The sequence below is a fragment of the Lepisma saccharinum genome, chromosome 11 (assembly GCF_977018435.1).
Source record: "Lepisma saccharinum chromosome 11, izLepSacc3.1, whole genome shotgun sequence".
NCBI lineage: Eukaryota > Metazoa > Arthropoda > Insecta > Zygentoma > Lepismatidae > Lepisma > Lepisma saccharinum.
The window spans coordinates 4,571,584-4,590,527 of NC_139239.1; the positions used below are offsets into that span (position 1 = coordinate 4,571,584).

At 33.7% G+C, this 18,944-nt stretch overlaps 1 protein-coding gene across 1 annotated transcript in view; it reads right to left on the minus strand.

The window, feature by feature from the left end:
* Positions 1-18,944, minus strand: part of nAChRalpha6 (nicotinic acetylcholine receptor alpha6) — a 395,829-nt gene that overhangs the window by 13,732 nt on the left and 363,153 nt on the right. The window contains exons 7-8 of the mRNA XM_083130645.1: positions 15,987-16,062; positions 12,137-12,331 (exon numbers count right to left, since the gene is read on the minus strand). Of these exons, the coding sequence (XP_082986771.1) occupies positions 12,137-12,331; positions 15,987-16,062 (271 nt within the window). The remainder of the gene's footprint in view (positions 1-12,136; positions 12,332-15,986; positions 16,063-18,944) is intronic.

An 18,944-nucleotide genomic window follows, 5' to 3' on the forward strand; every position in this document is an offset into this window, starting at 1 on the left:
AAATTTATGCAAAAAATTCAGGTCCTAGTTTTCTGTTTCAAAAATGCAATCTTCTCTGTGGTAAGGAAGCAAAATGCTTCAAAAATATTGATTTTGAAAAATCTTAAGTTTTTCAAAGCCTGACGATCATCTGGAACAGAACAATTAAATTAAATTCAGCGGTATGTATTGTTGTGCAAGGCTAATGTTCAAGTGCTTTTTCTAAGGGTGAGTATATATTTTTTTGATCATTCTAGTGAAAAATATACTTGTACATATTAGACAATATCATTAGAAGATCTTGTCCAATTAAATGTAAAGAAGCATTTTTACGTACAGTCATATGATATTGAACTACTTCAGAATTTCAATTTATTTGCTACAATATTTAACTCATATTCAATAAAATGAAATTTTCTTCTATTCTGCACCATGATTTCTTGTGAAGTTGATGTGTACTAGGATGAAAAAAGTTTTCCTAAATATACCAACACAGGAAAATCATATTTATATGTATGTTTAAATTCCATAACTTCTTTTCTCAAGAGAACCATAAAGTATTTTTCCTACCCACACAATATTTATTCCATTATTGTATCAAACTGTTCCAATATTACTCTGGACCTTATAGTTACAGGGGTAACTTTAAAACAAAGGTGCATGTAATATATGTAATGCCTCGTACTTAACAATATGGTACTCTTTCAGTCATTGACAGAACATACAATTTAATTTTAGGAAATTAACTTGTTTCAACATAACATTTCTCTGGTTCAATTACTGCAATGTATACATGAAATTGTTATATATTTACAGTGCACGCATTAAAAATGTAAAATCTCTATTTGTAAATGATGACATCAAAATAAGATGTTGAACTATATTGGAATATATGCTGTCCCCCTCCCTCCTTTTTCATAATTTAATTGCAAAACTTCAAAGTAATATAAGTAGATTCATTTATAGCTTTGTACAGAATACTAGAAATGAAAAATATGGCTAAATTTTTGCTTAATGATGTTTGATTAAATTTACATGCATTTTTCACGAAAGGTATGAGTACATGTGCATCATGTTAAAATGTTGAGAGATTAAATATGTTAATCACTACAAGCACAGATTGTATTAATATTTTTAGATTTAAATAACACAAGAATAAAATATAATTCACATGTACATATATTTTTGCATTATATAATTTCTATGTATTGAAGAAAATACATAAATGTTCTTGCAGTCATATGTCAATGTAAAGATGTCATAAGAAGATGTAATATAAATAAATGTCAATTGATATGCCAAGTGTAGAGTGTACACATAATTATGATATAAAATTTTATTCTATATTGGGTGTCCAGTAATTATCTGACCTTCTGAAAAAATGAAACTTAGACCAGCATCAGACAGAAGCACTTTCGTTGCAATTTTATTAACAATCATGCTAATACAGAGCGTTTTAAAAGTCCTGCAAGATTCTAAAAAAAGCTATTAGTTTAAAGTAATATGTTTAGAACAACAAAATATTTTTTTTTTTTTACACAGGAAAATTGAAAATTTTGTTCTCCCCATACTGCTGAATGACATGTGTGCAGGCGATCACGTGATTCCAAGATGGCATTGATGCAGGAAAAAACTCAGTGCATGTTATGGCTTTCCAAGTTAAAATCTTGTGTTTTTGGGGCGAAAAACACCTCCAGCAGAGACAAGCATCCACAGATGATACGAAAAGTTTAAGGCAAAGGTAAGGGTAGCAGATTTGCCACTTGGTGGGAGGCCAAGAACGAGTGACGATGTGGTGGATGCAGTGCAGGAGAGCGTGCAACGTAGTCCAATGAAATCTCTTAAAGATCCTTGGATGTTGGAGTGGCAAGGTCTACTTTACACAGTATCTTACACTAAAAAGTGAAAGCCAGGCTCTACAAGTTAAGATTTGTGCTCGATCTGATAGAACAGGACTGTGGCATGAGGAAGGAATTTTGTGAATTAATGTTAAATGGTGATGGTGGTGAAGCCCTTCAGTCTCTCATTTTTTCTCTGATGAGACCACGTTCCATGTTTCGGGAAAAGTGAATAGACACAATTGCCAAATTTGGAGGGTTGAGAATCCACATTAGTTTGAGACACATAAGCAGGATAGCCCCAAGGTCAATGAGTGATCCGCAGTTTCCATGGACCACCTCATTCGAGGACAATGTGAACGACGCCAGCTACCTGAACATGTTACATTCCTTGTCCCGGAACTTCAGAGGTTAAGATTATCAATGAGGTCCACTTCCAGCGAGATGCCCCCCCCCCTCCCCCCACACACTTTGCCCTTGAAGTTTGCAAGTTTCTTGATGGTCAATTTGGGGAGAGATGTATTGGTTGCAGAGGACCCACACCTCGACCTGCAAGGTCATCCACTGGCTGTGGGGACATGTCAAGACCCAGGTGTATGCACAGAAACTGACAGATCTTGACGACCTGAAGTTCAAGATGCATGATGTGATTCACAACATTCTCGACGAGCACCATCAGATTGCAATTCTCGGATTCAAATGTAGATTGCAAGAGTGTTTGGACTTCAATGGTGTCCACCTGGAGATCTGGCAATGAACCAAACCACATTAATTTTAAAGTTTCCTCTATGTAATTTCATTGTAATAAACCTATTACTTTAAAAGTTATAGGTTTTTAGAATCCTGCAGGACTTTTAAAACACACTGTATGTAAAGTGAAAAACCTTACAGCATTTTGATACCATAGCATATTCCATGGAATCTATCATGGTCCTAATTCAGCATCTTTAGAATCCAATTAGTATCAAGCCGTGCATGTCAAGTTCAGATATAATGTTGGCCGAGTACACTGGAAGTAGTGTTTTACTTCATATTTTTTAGACAAAAACTATTCAACTGAGAGAACAAAACTTTCCCTACAGATACTGACATGTTCAGTTCAATCTATGGGCTTTAAATATATACTTGAGAGCACATACAATGTAAGTTCCAAAGAACTGGGTACTAGTTTATGGACTACTGTATGAAATAGTCTCAAGACCAATTATAACTCTATCATAACAGGGTGATGCTTCAATGTCATATTACTTACTCTCATCTTCCCATTTCAAAAATATATATTTTTCAGCGATAATTTCATCAATAAATTTCCAATTGTTTAAATGTTGACATTTAACTTACTCTACTTCTTAATGTTAGTACATTATCGAATTTTTCACCGAATTCTTCAGTATTTGCATTCAAATTATCTCTCTCTCTCAACAATATTATATTACCATAATTTTATCTAATCACAATCAATAGTGCTTGGTAACCTGCAAGTCATGTGAATAATCTACTATATAAATTGAAAGTTACAGAAAATTCTTCCGTCTAAAATGGGCTGTGAAAATGTCATGTAAATTTTGGAGGAGGGTCAAAATTACCATAAACGATATTACATTGTGTGTGAGTGTGTGTGTTTTTAATACCGTATTTACTCATGCGTAATGCCAACTTTTTTTTCAAAATTTTTGGCCCGAAAAACTTTGGTGCACATTATGCACAGAATAATTCCAATAGCTAACATGAAACCACACGTGTTTTCGCTATGTCATTGTGTATAACACACATATAGAATCAACAGCATAACTGCAAATTATGGCCACAAGGTTGTCAATGTTTGCAGGAAAATTTTGTAAGAACTTCATTAAAAATTTCTTCTGCAGTGTTTTTCGCCTCTAGTGGTTATAAAAATGGAAGGTTTGGTATGCTAAACATAGCAGGGGGAGGGGCTGCATGGATTGACGGCTCATTGTACACACAATATGATATTCTCATCTTGGTTCACATAGCAACAGGTGACTCGCTGATTAGGCATGATGCCATTCCTTCTTAGCAACAGCTTGACGACCTACAGCTGAGAAAGCCATTTCTTTAAACTGAATTGTGGGGGGCATTACATAGGATATATAATTTTTTGTTGCTTTTCCATTTCAAAAACAGGGTGCATTTTATTTATACATGCGCAAACATGGTATCTGGTCTATGCAGCTCAACCATTCTCATTCAAAATATTTGCCTTCATATGCTCCAGACTTACATTAACATTGCTTACACTTCCTGAAACAATTTCCAACTTCAGCATTTGTAATAACTATTTGTTGCTTTGTTGTGTGCTTCGTCTGCCCAATATTACCAAATCTCTTCCTCTTCAAGGGAAATGCAAGTTTTGGAAACAATGAACAACAGCAGGGAACCATGTAAGGGTTGAATGGAAGCTGATGGCCAAAACTTTCTGACTGAGACAAGATGAATGTGCAGGTGCATTGTCATGGTGAAGTTGGCAGTCACCAGTTTCCAGAGACCAAATTTTCTTCAGCATATCTCAATCTTTTCAAATATCTGAAGCATGTATGCCCTGGTATAATAACATTGTAATCCCCCCCTATATACAATATTTGATGTCAAATGTTTAGTATATTTTTTTTATTCTTGTCACATTTCAAATATCTCTTTTTTTAAAAAAACATTTTATGGGCCTTTTTAAAACAATTTTCCTGCCAGTAGAGGCCCCTTAGCAAATGTAGCCCACTTAAATCTGAGCCTGCTTAAAAATAGTACTCTTTGTTGAGTAGTGAACAACTCTTGTGTGGTAAAAGAAACATGACTATTGTCTTCACATGGCTTCAACATCAGTTCACTTTTTCTGTGACCTTGTTTTCCTGGTATTTTCCACTGGAAACGCTTGATTTTGTTCCACTTTGCATTGCAAGTAATGCCCTTTTCAAGGAAACCAGAGTAATTGTGGACTATTTTCACACTTCCACTTGATTTCCAGCAAATTTTTGCTCAACATATTTCATCATTGTGAAGAGTAGAAATACAACAGATATAGGTTCACTATTTCACACCATGGCATATCACAGTGGACTGAAGAACCTCCTTCTATTTGATTTCAAGATGAAATCACTAATTTATATGCTACCAAAGATCAATACTTACCAGACAAACATTGTACACAAATAATTCTTTATCTGTACTGCTGCAAAAAATATTTTCAACAAGACAATTTGCTAAATATGTAAGGAGAAAGAGCATGTGTGCACTGACAGAATTGATTTCCTATTGCCTATGCCTATACTATTTCGTTACCACTTGTAATATAGGATTCTAAACTCAACTACTTAAGTTTACAGGAAAACAGTATTCTTTTGTCAATACTTGGAACACATTAATCACGTATCATTCTTCTGGTCTCTTTCAAGTATGAATGGTGAACAAGTAACTGGTAACATAGCCACTTCAAGTGTACAATACTCAAAAAGTAAGTGTGCATGGGGTAACAACAAAGTATTATGAAAGAAAGGTACACAGAATCAAATATTTTAACATGAGCAGATTGTTGAAAGACACAAATAAGGTTCGTGGGCAGTGCCGTGCCCATGATTTTTGATAGGGAGGGGTTATGTACACTTTTTCTGGTAGTCCATCTTTTCCTACCTTTGATGCTCTTTTTTATAGGAATACCTGGCTAAAGGGGGGGTTATAACCCCACCAACCCTTCCCCCTTGGGCACACCACTTTTCATGGGTATTATTGATATGCAAAAATTTATCACATGTATGTCATATTTTTAGCAGATATAAGTAAGTGATCAGTCACAAAACGTTAATTTCATTGTGGGTAATTATTACACATTTATGGTTTAAATCCTAACATCACTTTCACTTGATATTCATAATCCACCTAACAGAAACATATAGAAAATAGTAATTTATCTAATGCGAGGCTCTACATGACCAGTGCTTGCCTTTATGATATAGAAAAATGAAGTGCAGAATTTTATGATAAAAAAGGAAGAGATTCAATTATACATTATGAAATTAAATTAGGATTCCTGTTACCTCCATGTTCTCTATCATTTGTTAAAACTATCACTATAAAACCTTCACACTGAAAGTCCTGTACAACTAAAACATTAAAAAAACAAGGGATGCCCTCTTGTTACACTGTTCCCATGCAGCCCGCCAGTTTCTCCCTTGTCCTATGTATTCATGGTGAAAGGGGAAGGTCTTCATGAGGTTGCGGGCATGTCGTCTCTCCCCTCCCCTCCCTGACCTTGGCCTTCCATTTCCCCTCCTCGTTACGTCATGTCAAGATCAAAATCGCATGTTATTTGGGCCTAGCGTATTACATCAGGGGTGACCTGGAATCCTATTTTTTTTTTTTTTTGTGTTCTCGTTTCTCCCACTTCTTGAACATCCCTATCCATAGTTCATCTACATTTCCATCCTCTCTGTTAAGTTTATTCTCTCTATCTTTACAGATATAGGAGGCCTCATAGACGTTCCTCCTAATCAATTTTTCCTCTTCTCGTATTACTTTTTGTTCTTCTATTCCGTGTCCTTCTTCAATAATATGCTCGGATAACCCTGTTTGGGGAATCCCCTCCCTTACGTCTTTGTCATGTTCCATCGAATGTTTATATTCCTGCCTGTTTGGCCAATATATTCTTTATTGCATTGGCATTTAATACTATACACCCCTTTCTTCCCACCCTCCTCTACTTCTTACCATTTCTTACACGTTTTCTGACACCCCTTTAAAATATGGGATTCCTACATACTTGATTTTGCTTTCATCTTCCCTCTTGTTTCCTTTTCCCTGACGAATGACACAATTTGACGAGGCTACAGTATATTTCGGATAGCCGAGAAAAGAACCTGAAGAAGGAAACAGTTGTTTCCGAAACTGCGTTGCACAAAATAGATACTCATTTCACGTAAGTAACAAAGTTTTGTATTTTTAATTTATTGAAAATACGAATTAATTTATATAAAGTGAGTAAGTCGCACATATCGTGAATTATGAATTCAGTAGTACATGTATAACCATAACTTGTCTATGGTAGTGGCCCCCCAAATATGGATTGTGAAGTGAAAAATGCAGTGAAATTGAAACTTAAGTGAACATAGTCATCATCTCCATGTTAAAATGTAGATTAGTCTACCTTACCAATACACAGTGATATATGAAAATGAAATAGATGATTGTGGGCTGGAACTACAAAGGCAGATATTTTACATGTATGTGTCTACGATTATTGTCACATTAAAATAATATTCCATTGTATATAAGTGCACTCGAGGGTAGGAGACTTGAAGTGGTACCATGCAAATATTGTACACATCCAACTTGAAATAATTTTTCATCTGTACTGCAAAAAATATTTTTTACAAGACAATTTGCTAAATATGCAAGGAGAAAAAATACACTAATCCTCATGATGCTGGGTCAATATTGAAATTTTGCGTGCTCTCACCAGGAACTGAACCAAGGAATGCTCACACCAAAGGTCAGACCACTAACAATTTGATTGTGTGGGAGCCCCATGCAAACAAAATGTAGGAGATATGAAATAATCCATATTATAAACAATTTTAATTAAAACCTCCTAATATTCATCAGAAATCACACAAATGTAACAAGTGGTGTTGTAGAGCATGTGATGTCTGAGACACTATTCTCTAGCTATTAATATTCACTCTATTGCAATTGCTGAGGCTTGAACTGCATTTCATGAACCTTTGCTATTGTTCCTTATACAGGATGCGGCAGAAATATTGAGACGATTTAAATATGCCAAATCTATATTAAACTTCAGAATAACAATGAAAACACTTACATGACTGGAAAGTATATACAAAAGTATTTCATGTGATGCATATGTCTTGAAAATAATTTCACTCAGGTTGGCATCATTCCCCCTCAAACAAACCTCTGGGCTTCGACATACAGGAGCCATAGCATTGTGCAGCATTTTCGGTGGAATTTGCTGTATTGCAGCGTGAATAGATAGATTCCTTTAAGTCATTCAACATGTTAGGTTGGGTCACGTAGACCTTTTGCTTCAACAACCCCCAGAAAAAGAAATCACAGACATATAAGTCTGGCGAATGTGAAGGCCATGTGACATTTCCCTGGCATGACATGATCCTTCCTGGAAAGATTCCACGAAGAACCGTCATAGATATCCCCGCTGTGTGAGCAGTGGCACCATCTTACTGGAACCATACATAGTGCCTATGAAGACCAAGCCTACGCACTTCTGGCTGTAGAAAGTCTGTTATCATAGTCACATATTGTTGAGACGTAACAGTTCCCTGCACAAGGCTATGACTGCTGTACTTCGACGTACAGAGGTTTGTTTCATGGAGAATGGTATGCACCTAAGTGGCATTATTTTCAAGACATAGGCAGCACACGAAATCCTTTTGTATGTACTTTCCAGTCATGTAAGTGTTTTCATTGCTATTCTGAAAGTTTAATATAGATTTGGCAAATTTAAATCGTCTAAATATTTCTGCCGCACCCTGTGCAAGAAAAAACATTACACTATGATAGTCTAGCAATTAGTTTCACTTTACTGGTAAACTTATGCATGAGAGCAGCGCTTGAAGTGGAAATTGCTAGCTGGAGGGATGTTTAGTTGAACCTGCTGGGAGGGATGCTCTTATGGTTTAACATGGTGGCAGTGAGTAAAAAAAGCTGGGAGAAGGGAAAACCTAGTACCTGTTTAGTTGCCACCACCTGTTCTAATATTTTTCGGCACAAAAATTAACACAATGTTATGCATTCATCTTTGTGTCATGAAAGGAAAGTTTCATAAAGCTCAATTTGTTCTATGAAGCAAGCAAGCATTGACTACACGAAACAAATAGGCAGATTTATAAACTTTTCTTATTCTTTACAAAATGTAAAATTTACATGCTTCAACAATATTATTTCTAAATTTCATTGTGGAAATACAATATCAAAGAAATAACATTTATTTTAGGTACTCTGTCGAAATAAATTCCAAAACTTTAAGTTATTTTTATCAACTGCAAATGAACAAAATTTTCCTTGGTTTTACATTTTCTCACATTTTAAGTTTTTTTCAGCTTGGTCCCCTGTAAAAACATAAAATCAAGGTTCCATTGTATAAAATGATTGTGGGAAAAATTGAATTGATGCACTCTGTAACAAATGGTACAGAATTACATACTGCCTGAAACCTCCCAACATCTGCACAGAAAACATAGGTTTACTGTAGATTTATCAACAATATGTTGGGATTAAAGATCCAAATTTACCTGCTTCATATAATATTTTTTTACAGTTTGTGTATTTTTTCTTTCCTCCCTACTCTTCCAACAATACTTCCAAATTACCTAGAGCCAACATTTCTGAAATACTTTCATGTGGGATTCCATTTCAGATAAGAAAGAAAATATGTAAGAATTCAATGATAAAGAGTTTTCTAAACCTGAAATTTTTTTCTAGCAACACATATCTCTACGTAAACGTCAGTCTGTGAGATAGCAATGTTAATATTGAACGAAATATGAAGGCATGTGTTTAACGGCTAAGCATAGCATTGTTAATCTTAAAATTATGTATCTCATGTTTTTTTATGAAAACTATGCTGAAAATATGAGCCTGTTGTTACTCTATACTAGTGCAATATGAAAAAAATACAGAATTAACGAAGTTGCTGGCACAGAAAATAACAAATATAGTCTATGTTAACCAGCAATATAAACAAAAAAGTACCTGCCTTCATTTACGTTTGTGTCACCATCATGAATAGATCAAAACAAGAAAGGAGTAATGAAAAACAGTTAAATACTAAAAGGGGAAACTAATATGTTGATCTTCCTACACAAATATATAATAATTCCATGCATATTTTGGTGAAAAATTACTTTTATTCGCTTGTTGATTTCAGTGATTCACTGTCACCATTCACAGGAATTAATAGGCAAATAAAACAATTTTTTAGCAAAACACACACAAAAATATTATATATGTGTGCGTAAAGAGATAATTAAACCAAGTTTGTGCTGTGAATTTAATGTGTTTATATTTGTGGATATAATGTTATAGCATTGGGTGATGCAACAGAGGGAGTACAACTAAATACTTAGAATTTTAGGAAAAACAAAAAAACAATGAACACTGGAAACAGTAAAGTACAACACGAAGTAGAGACGGGTAACATTAAAGCTGATGGACAAGTTTAAAGTTACAGAAAATGGGAAGACAAGCAAACTACAGTAGGGAGGGAAATATTACCACTGTTAACCCCTTAAGTGTGCTGTTGCAGTGCGTAAGAGGAATATATATTCACCCAGATATTGATAACATAACAATCACTTTAGGTGAGATTATGCTAGCTGTAGTATAAACAAAAACACTACCAGTAAAGGAAGAAGACAAAAAAGAAGAAGAAGAAAGAGAATATAAGTTAGACATAAGAAAAGTTGTCTTCTCTTGTTTGGTGTAATTCTTAATAGAAAACCAAAATGTGGCTCAAGAACTAAGTTTTCATGTTGTGGACATTAATTGTTTCAAAGAATTCCACACCAAAAAGATTCATTCTGCAAGAAATTGAAGTATACACATGCCTACATGCTATGCATTATTGTATTTTTATATTATATACATTTGTCGTGGAATAGGAAAACATTTCTATAAAAAAACATACTGCATAAAAGAAGTAGACAGGAAGATACTGGTGTTCAACGGAATTCTGCTAAAGAACCTATATTTTTTTGTAGCTACTTGTTCAGATAGCAATGTAGAAAGTATAGCGCAAATTACATATCAACCATTCCTTATGCACAAACACTTGAACTTTAACAACATGGAAGTGGAACAAGGTACAGCTTGGGAAAATGAAATTCTTGAAAAGTAACACAAGAGGTAAGATATGTAACATGTAAGGCATGTTCTGAAATTTTTTTTAGATTAATCAGATATTAGAAATAAAACACCAATGCAGGCATGCAACTTAAGCCAAAACAGAAATCCAACAACTTTAAATTTTCTGGCAATTTCTATATTTTTTCATAAAATTTCCTTTCTTTTAACACCTAAAATTGGATCTGGATTACTCTTCAATAAGGGAAATTTTCCTTATGTAGTAACACAAAAACAGAAAGAAACAAGAAGTGTTCTCCTGCCAATGCTGTTTGGAGCAGTGGAACTCATATCCTGAAGCCATGTTTATTTCAATAGCCACTCACCCACTACTTCTTCGGTTCCCTCGCCCTCTCCACATACAATAGAGGAGGAAATTGGTGACAGAAGAGCGGGATGCAAAATGATCAGTGGTGTACGTAAACCAGTCTTTAGGTTTTTTAATAATTTACTTAAATTCTGGTTTAGAAGCTTGTTTTAATAGTTTGCATAATATACAAAGAGTAATTACCTACATGTTAAACCTAAATGTGTAAAATATATGAAAAAAGTTGGTTTATCGGTGGTAAATGTGGCAAAATGGAGAATACACCACTGATATGAAGACATAAAAAATAGAATAGCCAAAATAATAAGGAACAAAGAAGTAGAACAAAGGAGACCAAAGGACACACCAAGAATGAGGTGTAAGAATTCAGGAGAGAAGAGCAGATTAAAAAAAAACATCAGAAGACAGATGGTAGAGAGACAGAAGAGAATGGAATAGCCCAGTAAACACAGATCCTACTGGAAAAAATGGAATTGGATTTCACAAGTTCAGTCTGTCAAATTTTACAAGGTTGTAGTCATCTATAATAAACTGCATTACTACAGAATATGTAATATTATTATTACAATCCTAACATATACCTTGTTTGCTTGCAAATAGTATGAAAGTGCAAAAAATTATGATTTTCACTTTAATTTATTAGAATTTCACTTGGTTGGTTAGCACAAAGAGATATGTAAGAAGATTTTTAAATGCCTAGTCATAAATTAAGAGAAAAATATGTATTTTTTTAAATGCACTCATAGCTCAACTATTTTAAAATACATGCACATAATTAATAATATTGAACTTACAAATTACCTTTTCTGACACTTTTTAACTGATTGTATTCTTAGTATAACAAATAAGACAAGCCCCCACAAAACATTGTCTTAATACACATGACAGTTACTACAAACAGAATTAAAGGAAAGGAATATATATCTAGATAGATACACAAGTAAAATCAAGGACTTGGACACACACACATTCACACCATGACATATACATTACATTCAAAGCTTTACGAGTAAACAGTTCATTATGACACTTGTTGTACATAACAAATGCAGATCACATTTGAAATCTTGGTTTAAACATAAAAAAATGATTATTGAAGCTTTACCTAGTGTGAGCTTCTCCCCTGAGTCAGGTGGGAGTGTGAACCCTAGAAGTGCCATAGAAGAAATAAGAACACATGGCACTATGAGGTTGAAGAAGTAATATAACGTACGGCGTCGAATTTGAATTATAAAAGTGATGTCTATATAAGGTTCTGGACAACACTGGTATACAATGGTGTTTTTCTTTCCTGGCATACCTGCAAAAACAAATGTTATATAGTAACAAAAGAGTCTACAATGAAAACAGCTACCACATAAAACAGTAACATTGTAAAGTTAGGTTTCCAGCATTAATAATTATTACTGGAAGAGAGATTGATTCCTATCTGCTAACATAGTGATTACAAGTCTAAATCAAGAGCTCCCTGCATTTTGATTCCCTGTGGCAGAAGTTTAGAAGTACTGTATATATTTTGTTGAACTTTTACTTTTGAATTGGCTACAATTTATATACGTATGTAGTTAATGAAAAGAAAGAAGGCCAGAAAAGAAGGGGGATGCAACACAGTAATACATCATAGTCATATACGTATGGAGAGTAATGGGAACTCTCCAGCCTATGACAATTTGCTTTTACCCCAAAATGATACTGCCATGATACTCTTTTAGAAGAAAAATTGCTTTAATTATTATTGATCTTTATTGAAAATGGATAATAGCTTCAAAACTTATCATCATCCAGAACAAATTCTGAGAAATTATGATTATTATTTACCTAGGTAAAATTAAAAGAAATGCCTTCTTAATGGCACAACAAACAGTCAATATTGTGTTACATGTAAAGATTTAACAGCTTCAGCGTGGGAACTGTTAGGACATTAAAAACACTGTTGGTTGGAACAAGATTTCAAACTATATTATATAATATTTATATAAGTATGCTAAGAATATATTGTGGAATTGTTGTATTAATTTTTAATATTCATTGAGCAATTCAAGCAAAAACATATTAACATTTAATTACAAGTTGGTCAGAATACTCAGGCATTTTTTGAGTTGGTGCTTTTAAGTCCACTTTATGCACAGTAAGGCTAATTGGGACTGAACCTACTACAGTTTAAAGTGGGATCCGAACCACTATGTGCCTTCACCGGGTATCGAACCTGGGTCCCTTTGATTACAAGCTGACAATGCTACCATTATGCCATCTGGAAGCCCACTCGGGCTTTTAATAACACATATTGAGGGTATTATGATCCTTTGTTCCATGATGTCTAAATTGAAATTATATGAAAACTTTCAGGCACAATTCTTTAATGGCAAATATTTCTATCGCATGTTTATTTTATTAACATTAGTTCAACCATTTTAGACAGTCTTCATCAGGTGAGTTGACAAGAATGATCAGTTAGGTTGCAACAGGCTTGATTAGGCTTGACCCAACCCAATATCAGACTGATCATCCTTGCCAACTTGGTGAAGAATGTTTGAGACTGTTGAAATAATGCAATGAAAATCAATACTTCATAGAAGACTTAATGAAGTAAATATAAAAGTGATATTAATTATCTATTCATTAAACATATCAGCTTAAAGTGTAAGCTATGGTTTAATGAAACAACTGTTGATGTACATGTAGTTGTTTTGTGCAGTAAATGATTTCTCCATTATATCACTGGAAATTGTTTTGAGATTTTAGTGCCAATAATTCAGTTATCAAAATTCCGTAGATTACAATAGATATCTTCCAAATTACAGTCTCGTCAGAGGCCTCATTACCACATCTGATGTGACAAACTGAATCTAATTTCCTTGATGTGGTACTTTGGGAAGATGTTATCAGGACAGATTTCACTGTGGCTGACATTTCATTTGTAATTTAATTAAGCTTTGAAGTGAAGTATGAATGTAATCCAAAGTCTGCACTGCTCCCAGGAACTGATTAAGAGAGGGGAATTCACATCAAATTCCTCTCATTGTTGATCAATACTTTGTTTTCATCTTACCATATCCAATGTCACAGAGAAACTCAATTATCTCTCGTTCTTGGGTTTGTCACTTACAAAAGTAAGCATAAGCTGAACAGATTCATCTGGGAGGAGTTGCATATTTATGAAATCACTTATATTTTTGGAAGTATATTTTTGCATGAAAAAAGCTGAGGTGGTTCATTTCATAGTGCATCTGACTGTCACATCATCAATCCCACGGATGATTTATCTGAGGTTGTAAATTTTCCACGTGAGATAATTTTTGTCCTGCATAAAAAATTACTCTGGGGCTCACAAAGACTCCATGGTTACCTGGTGATAAATGGCTGCCAGAGTGTGGTACTCATCACATCACCTCCAGTATGGCTCAGATCGAGAATATGTGGGGCCCTATGCTCACACCCCCCTCCCCCCATGTACTTTCATGACATGATGCATTGCACGAGGCAGTTTTTTTCTATTATAGATGACTTAATTAAATTGAAAATATTCTTAATCATGTTAATGTTGGTAAAATAAAGCACCTTTAAAGATTTTTACTTTTCCAGGAATAATGTTGTACACAGTGAAATATTTATAAATCTGAAAAATGTAATTATGTTTTCCATGTATCTATTTATTAGGAGTTCTATGAATTTGAGTGGATTATAACATCACCACTGGCATCATAAATTGATGTTTCACTATTTAGGGGTTTTCCAGTTTGAATAGTTTGGTCATGATCAGAGATGAACTACAAGTAAAAATTCTTGTTTATTGTTTTCTTTTATGTTTTTAAGTCCACTTTGTGCATAGATAGGCTAACTGAGACTGCGCATACAATTTAAAATGGGATCCAAACCATTATGTGCCTCTGCCAGGAATCTAACTTGATACTGCTTTATTACAAGGTGAAAACGTTACCACTATGCCATTCAGAGGTAACCACTAGAATTTAATTCATGAAATATATTAGTAGAGAAATCTAGAAGGTATTAACAAGGATTTATGGCTGTGGTGAGGGGCAATGGTATTGACCATATTGGTATGGTAATGACAATTGACTCAGCGTGTGCATTCTCATGTGATAGCATGTTAGATTTTTATGATGTCTTCGCCATTTTGAAAATACTAATATGTAGAGCTGAGGAGATACCGATGTATCAGTATTGGTCGATGGTATCGGTATCAGAAGGTATCGATTGGATACTTTTCTGTCATATTGATCTTTCACGAGGTGGTCCCCAAAAATTTCATATGACACTTTCGAGAAGTATAATTATCCTGGAAATTATGCAAAAATTCAAACTTTATTTTTATTTTGCACGAAAAACTGTATGCTGTGATTACATATATATTTTAATATTCTGATGTAATTCTTTAATATTATAAAGCAAATTTCTTGGTAAATTGATGCATATAATTCCAGAAGAATATATACACACCAATATTTATCAAAGTTTGAATAAATTTTAATTATTGCAATTTTCAAGTAATAGTGGGAATCAGTAAGAGTATCGGCATTCAGTATCTGTTCAAAGTGATATCGGCTCAGCGCTACTAATATGTTACCATTTTGGAGACCTATCAGTGAAACTGCAAAACAGTTTCTGAGCACCCATTTCAAAACCGTTGACCAAACCAAAAACTGCTCCTACAGGTATCAAACTAGCTGTTATTTGACCTCCTTTAATATTTCAACCTTTTAGTTATCCCCACACCACCACCTCCCTCCCCAGTGAGGCACCATGTTGTTCAACATATCACTGTATGACCCACACCTTGCATCTTGATGTGGTTGATTGTTATTGGTTTCATTCAGAGTTGTAGACTCAGCTTACACAAAATATAATTGTAAAAATTAGAATAATATTATTCATTCAGCATGGAACTTGTAGGATTACTCAAACAGCAGACATATTCAGTCTAAATTTCAACTTACCTAACAGAAACCATTCTCCGTTGGTTATGAAATTAGAGAGGTCCCCACCAGCTTCGTCCTTTAAAATGAGGTCCAACTGAAAAATTATACAATTAGTACCAATTCTCATATACAGCTCCATGGAGTATTAAGCACATGCCATGACAACTCACTAAATCTAATACGGATTCATGTTTCTTTTCACTGAAACATGACTCAGAAACTTACACAACAAAGCTATATAGTTGTATGCCTAAATTGTGATAGCCATTCCACAGAAATCAAGTGTTAGCCTTCTACAAAAGGCAGCATGCACCTACAACAGCAAGAAAACATGTAACTTAAACACAATATATATTAACATGAAAACAGGAATGCATTACTTTTTACAAACATTCAATCAAGGAAAAAAATAATAACCTCAGTACAAAGATGACAGAGGATTAGTGAAGAATGTGAAAAGTGTAGAAACTATATTTTGCAATACATGAAAGTGCTTAGTATATTATGTATTAGGAAGGGGGACCAATCAACTTCATACAGGTAAATGTGATTCTTAGTAAGACAAACATGCTCATGAGAAAATAAACTAAAAAGAAGACAGTAAAAAACATACGACGAGAAAGATGGAATGAAAATAGACACACAGAAAGGTGAGGAGATATAAGGAGTCTTTGTTAGAAACACTGTTCTCTCTCATAGTTTTTTAGCCTAGAGGAGTTTTGAATCCCTGGCTTGTTGCAACTCAGGCCTGCCCACTGGTCCCTGTGTCAGGTTTCTCCTCTCAACTTCGTCAGTTGTGTGTGGGACAGCAGGAAGGAAAGATGGATAAGGAATAACCAAAGGCATCTCAAATTAATTCTGCAAATTTACATTTGATTACATTGCCAGATGCTGCTTTGATTAGTTATGGTAATTTTCAGAATTCTAGCAGAATTTATTGTATATTGTTGTTTAAATTATTTCATTATGTTACTAAATATTGTTTACAAAATGTGTAATAATTCTTTAGAATTTTCTAAAAGTACATTATATAAAGATATAGGTAGTTTTCTAGTTTAAATATTTTCTCAGTTTTAGAACAAAATGTAGATAGAGTTTAATTCTTCTATGATTGAAAATGAACATATTCAGTTTCAAACTATGAAAATGTGCTCATAAATTTCAAATTCTATTAATATGTAATATTGACAGTTCTGTAAATTTCCCTATATCATATGCTATGTAAAGAATTTATATATTTTAAAATAATCTTACTGCTAATGTAAATATTTCAGAATAATTTTTGTTTGGTACAAAGAGTTAGATTAGAAATCCTTATTTACGAGGAATTTACTACATAATGAATTGTTGGTGAAACAGGTGGAAAAGGTTCAAAGGTTGGTTGAGTGAATTTTAGAAATCAAATTATGAGATCTTTTTCTCCATATTCAGTCTAAATTATAGAGTAAAGTAAATGTGCTAATGGTTAGAAGAGACATATTTAATTTTCTGTAGCAGGGATTGAAATGGGTTCAGAGAAAAAGGTAGAGAAAAATTAAGTTAAATATTTTAACAACTACTGATAGAGTTAAAAAAATATAATTTGTAAACTTGTCAAATATTGACTACTTTCTTCTGAATGAAATATTAAAAATCTTAGTCATGTTAAAATCATCATAGCACTAACTACAAATTCAATTTCTTTGATGGAACTTTCATATTGTGTGAATTGAAAAATAATTCTGATTGAAATACATTAGTGGCCAATGCCATAAAGAAGTTCCATCTCAAGTTATGTGACAACTATTTACATTAGAAATTAAAGATGTGTATTACAATATCATTAGGAACACACACACAATATTATTTAGAGGAACCAGTCAGATTATCATGTAATCTGTTTGTACTTAAAGAAGGCTTTTTAAGAGAATATTTTCAATCTTGAAACGATTACCTGCGAGTATGAAGCATTTATATAGAGTTCTGAAGCATCTTAATGTTAAAAAAAAAGCTTGTGGAAACTCAGAGCTGAAGTTTAGGTCAGAAGATATGTTACTCACTTGAAAAGTTATATTTTTTGGTAACACTGGATACTGGAATGGGTGAAAACAACATTGGTATGTAAGGTGGAATTTTGACGAAGTCAAGTTAAGAAACACTGTCTAATATCTTGCTCCATGCAAAATGGCTGTTTTTATCCATGGTCTCCCCTCCTGATGAGTACCAGAAGTATCAGTAAGAGTAATTGTTGATATTTTACTAATACATACTGACAGATATTAATAAAACAGTTAAATTATTAACCATGTAGTATTTGAAGTTGTTTAATTCTTGCACATTTGTTGTTATTTGGGGAGGATGTACTGGATGGAGTTTAAAATGACACAATCATGATGAAAGCATAGTGTGGAGTCATATCTGAATGACAGTTATGTATATATACTCGAAGCAATTCTAATGTCCTTGGCTGTCTTTGTATTCCATACCATTAACTGCAGTTGTTGTACTTACAGTGAATTTTATTTAGCATGTTACGTAACTCCTGTCATGAAATTTCGTGGAAGCATTAGCGAAGTTACACAGTAGAGAAAGAAAGAGGAGATTTTTTTTGCTTTTTGCATGCAAATTTGGATCACAAATATATATGATTTTAACATCATAGACACAAAATATAGAAATGCTGTACTTTCTAAAGAATGAATTGGCAGCATTCTTGTGCATTATATGTATAAATATGATAAGTCAAAGCATATTTAACAACAGTTAGGCCTCTCCAAAAGTAATGATTTACAATTCTGCTTTCAAATTCAGTTAGAAAATTGATTTAAATATCAAGAGTGTTTCAATAGTTTGTTAAGAAATTAAGGGACAAAACTTTATGCAATGAAAGTTTAAGTGTATATTTTCCTTCAGTATTAAAACCAAACCCAATCAACTGAACTGACAATTCATTACTGAAGAAAGCACATGATCCATACCCTCATTCTTAATGGAATA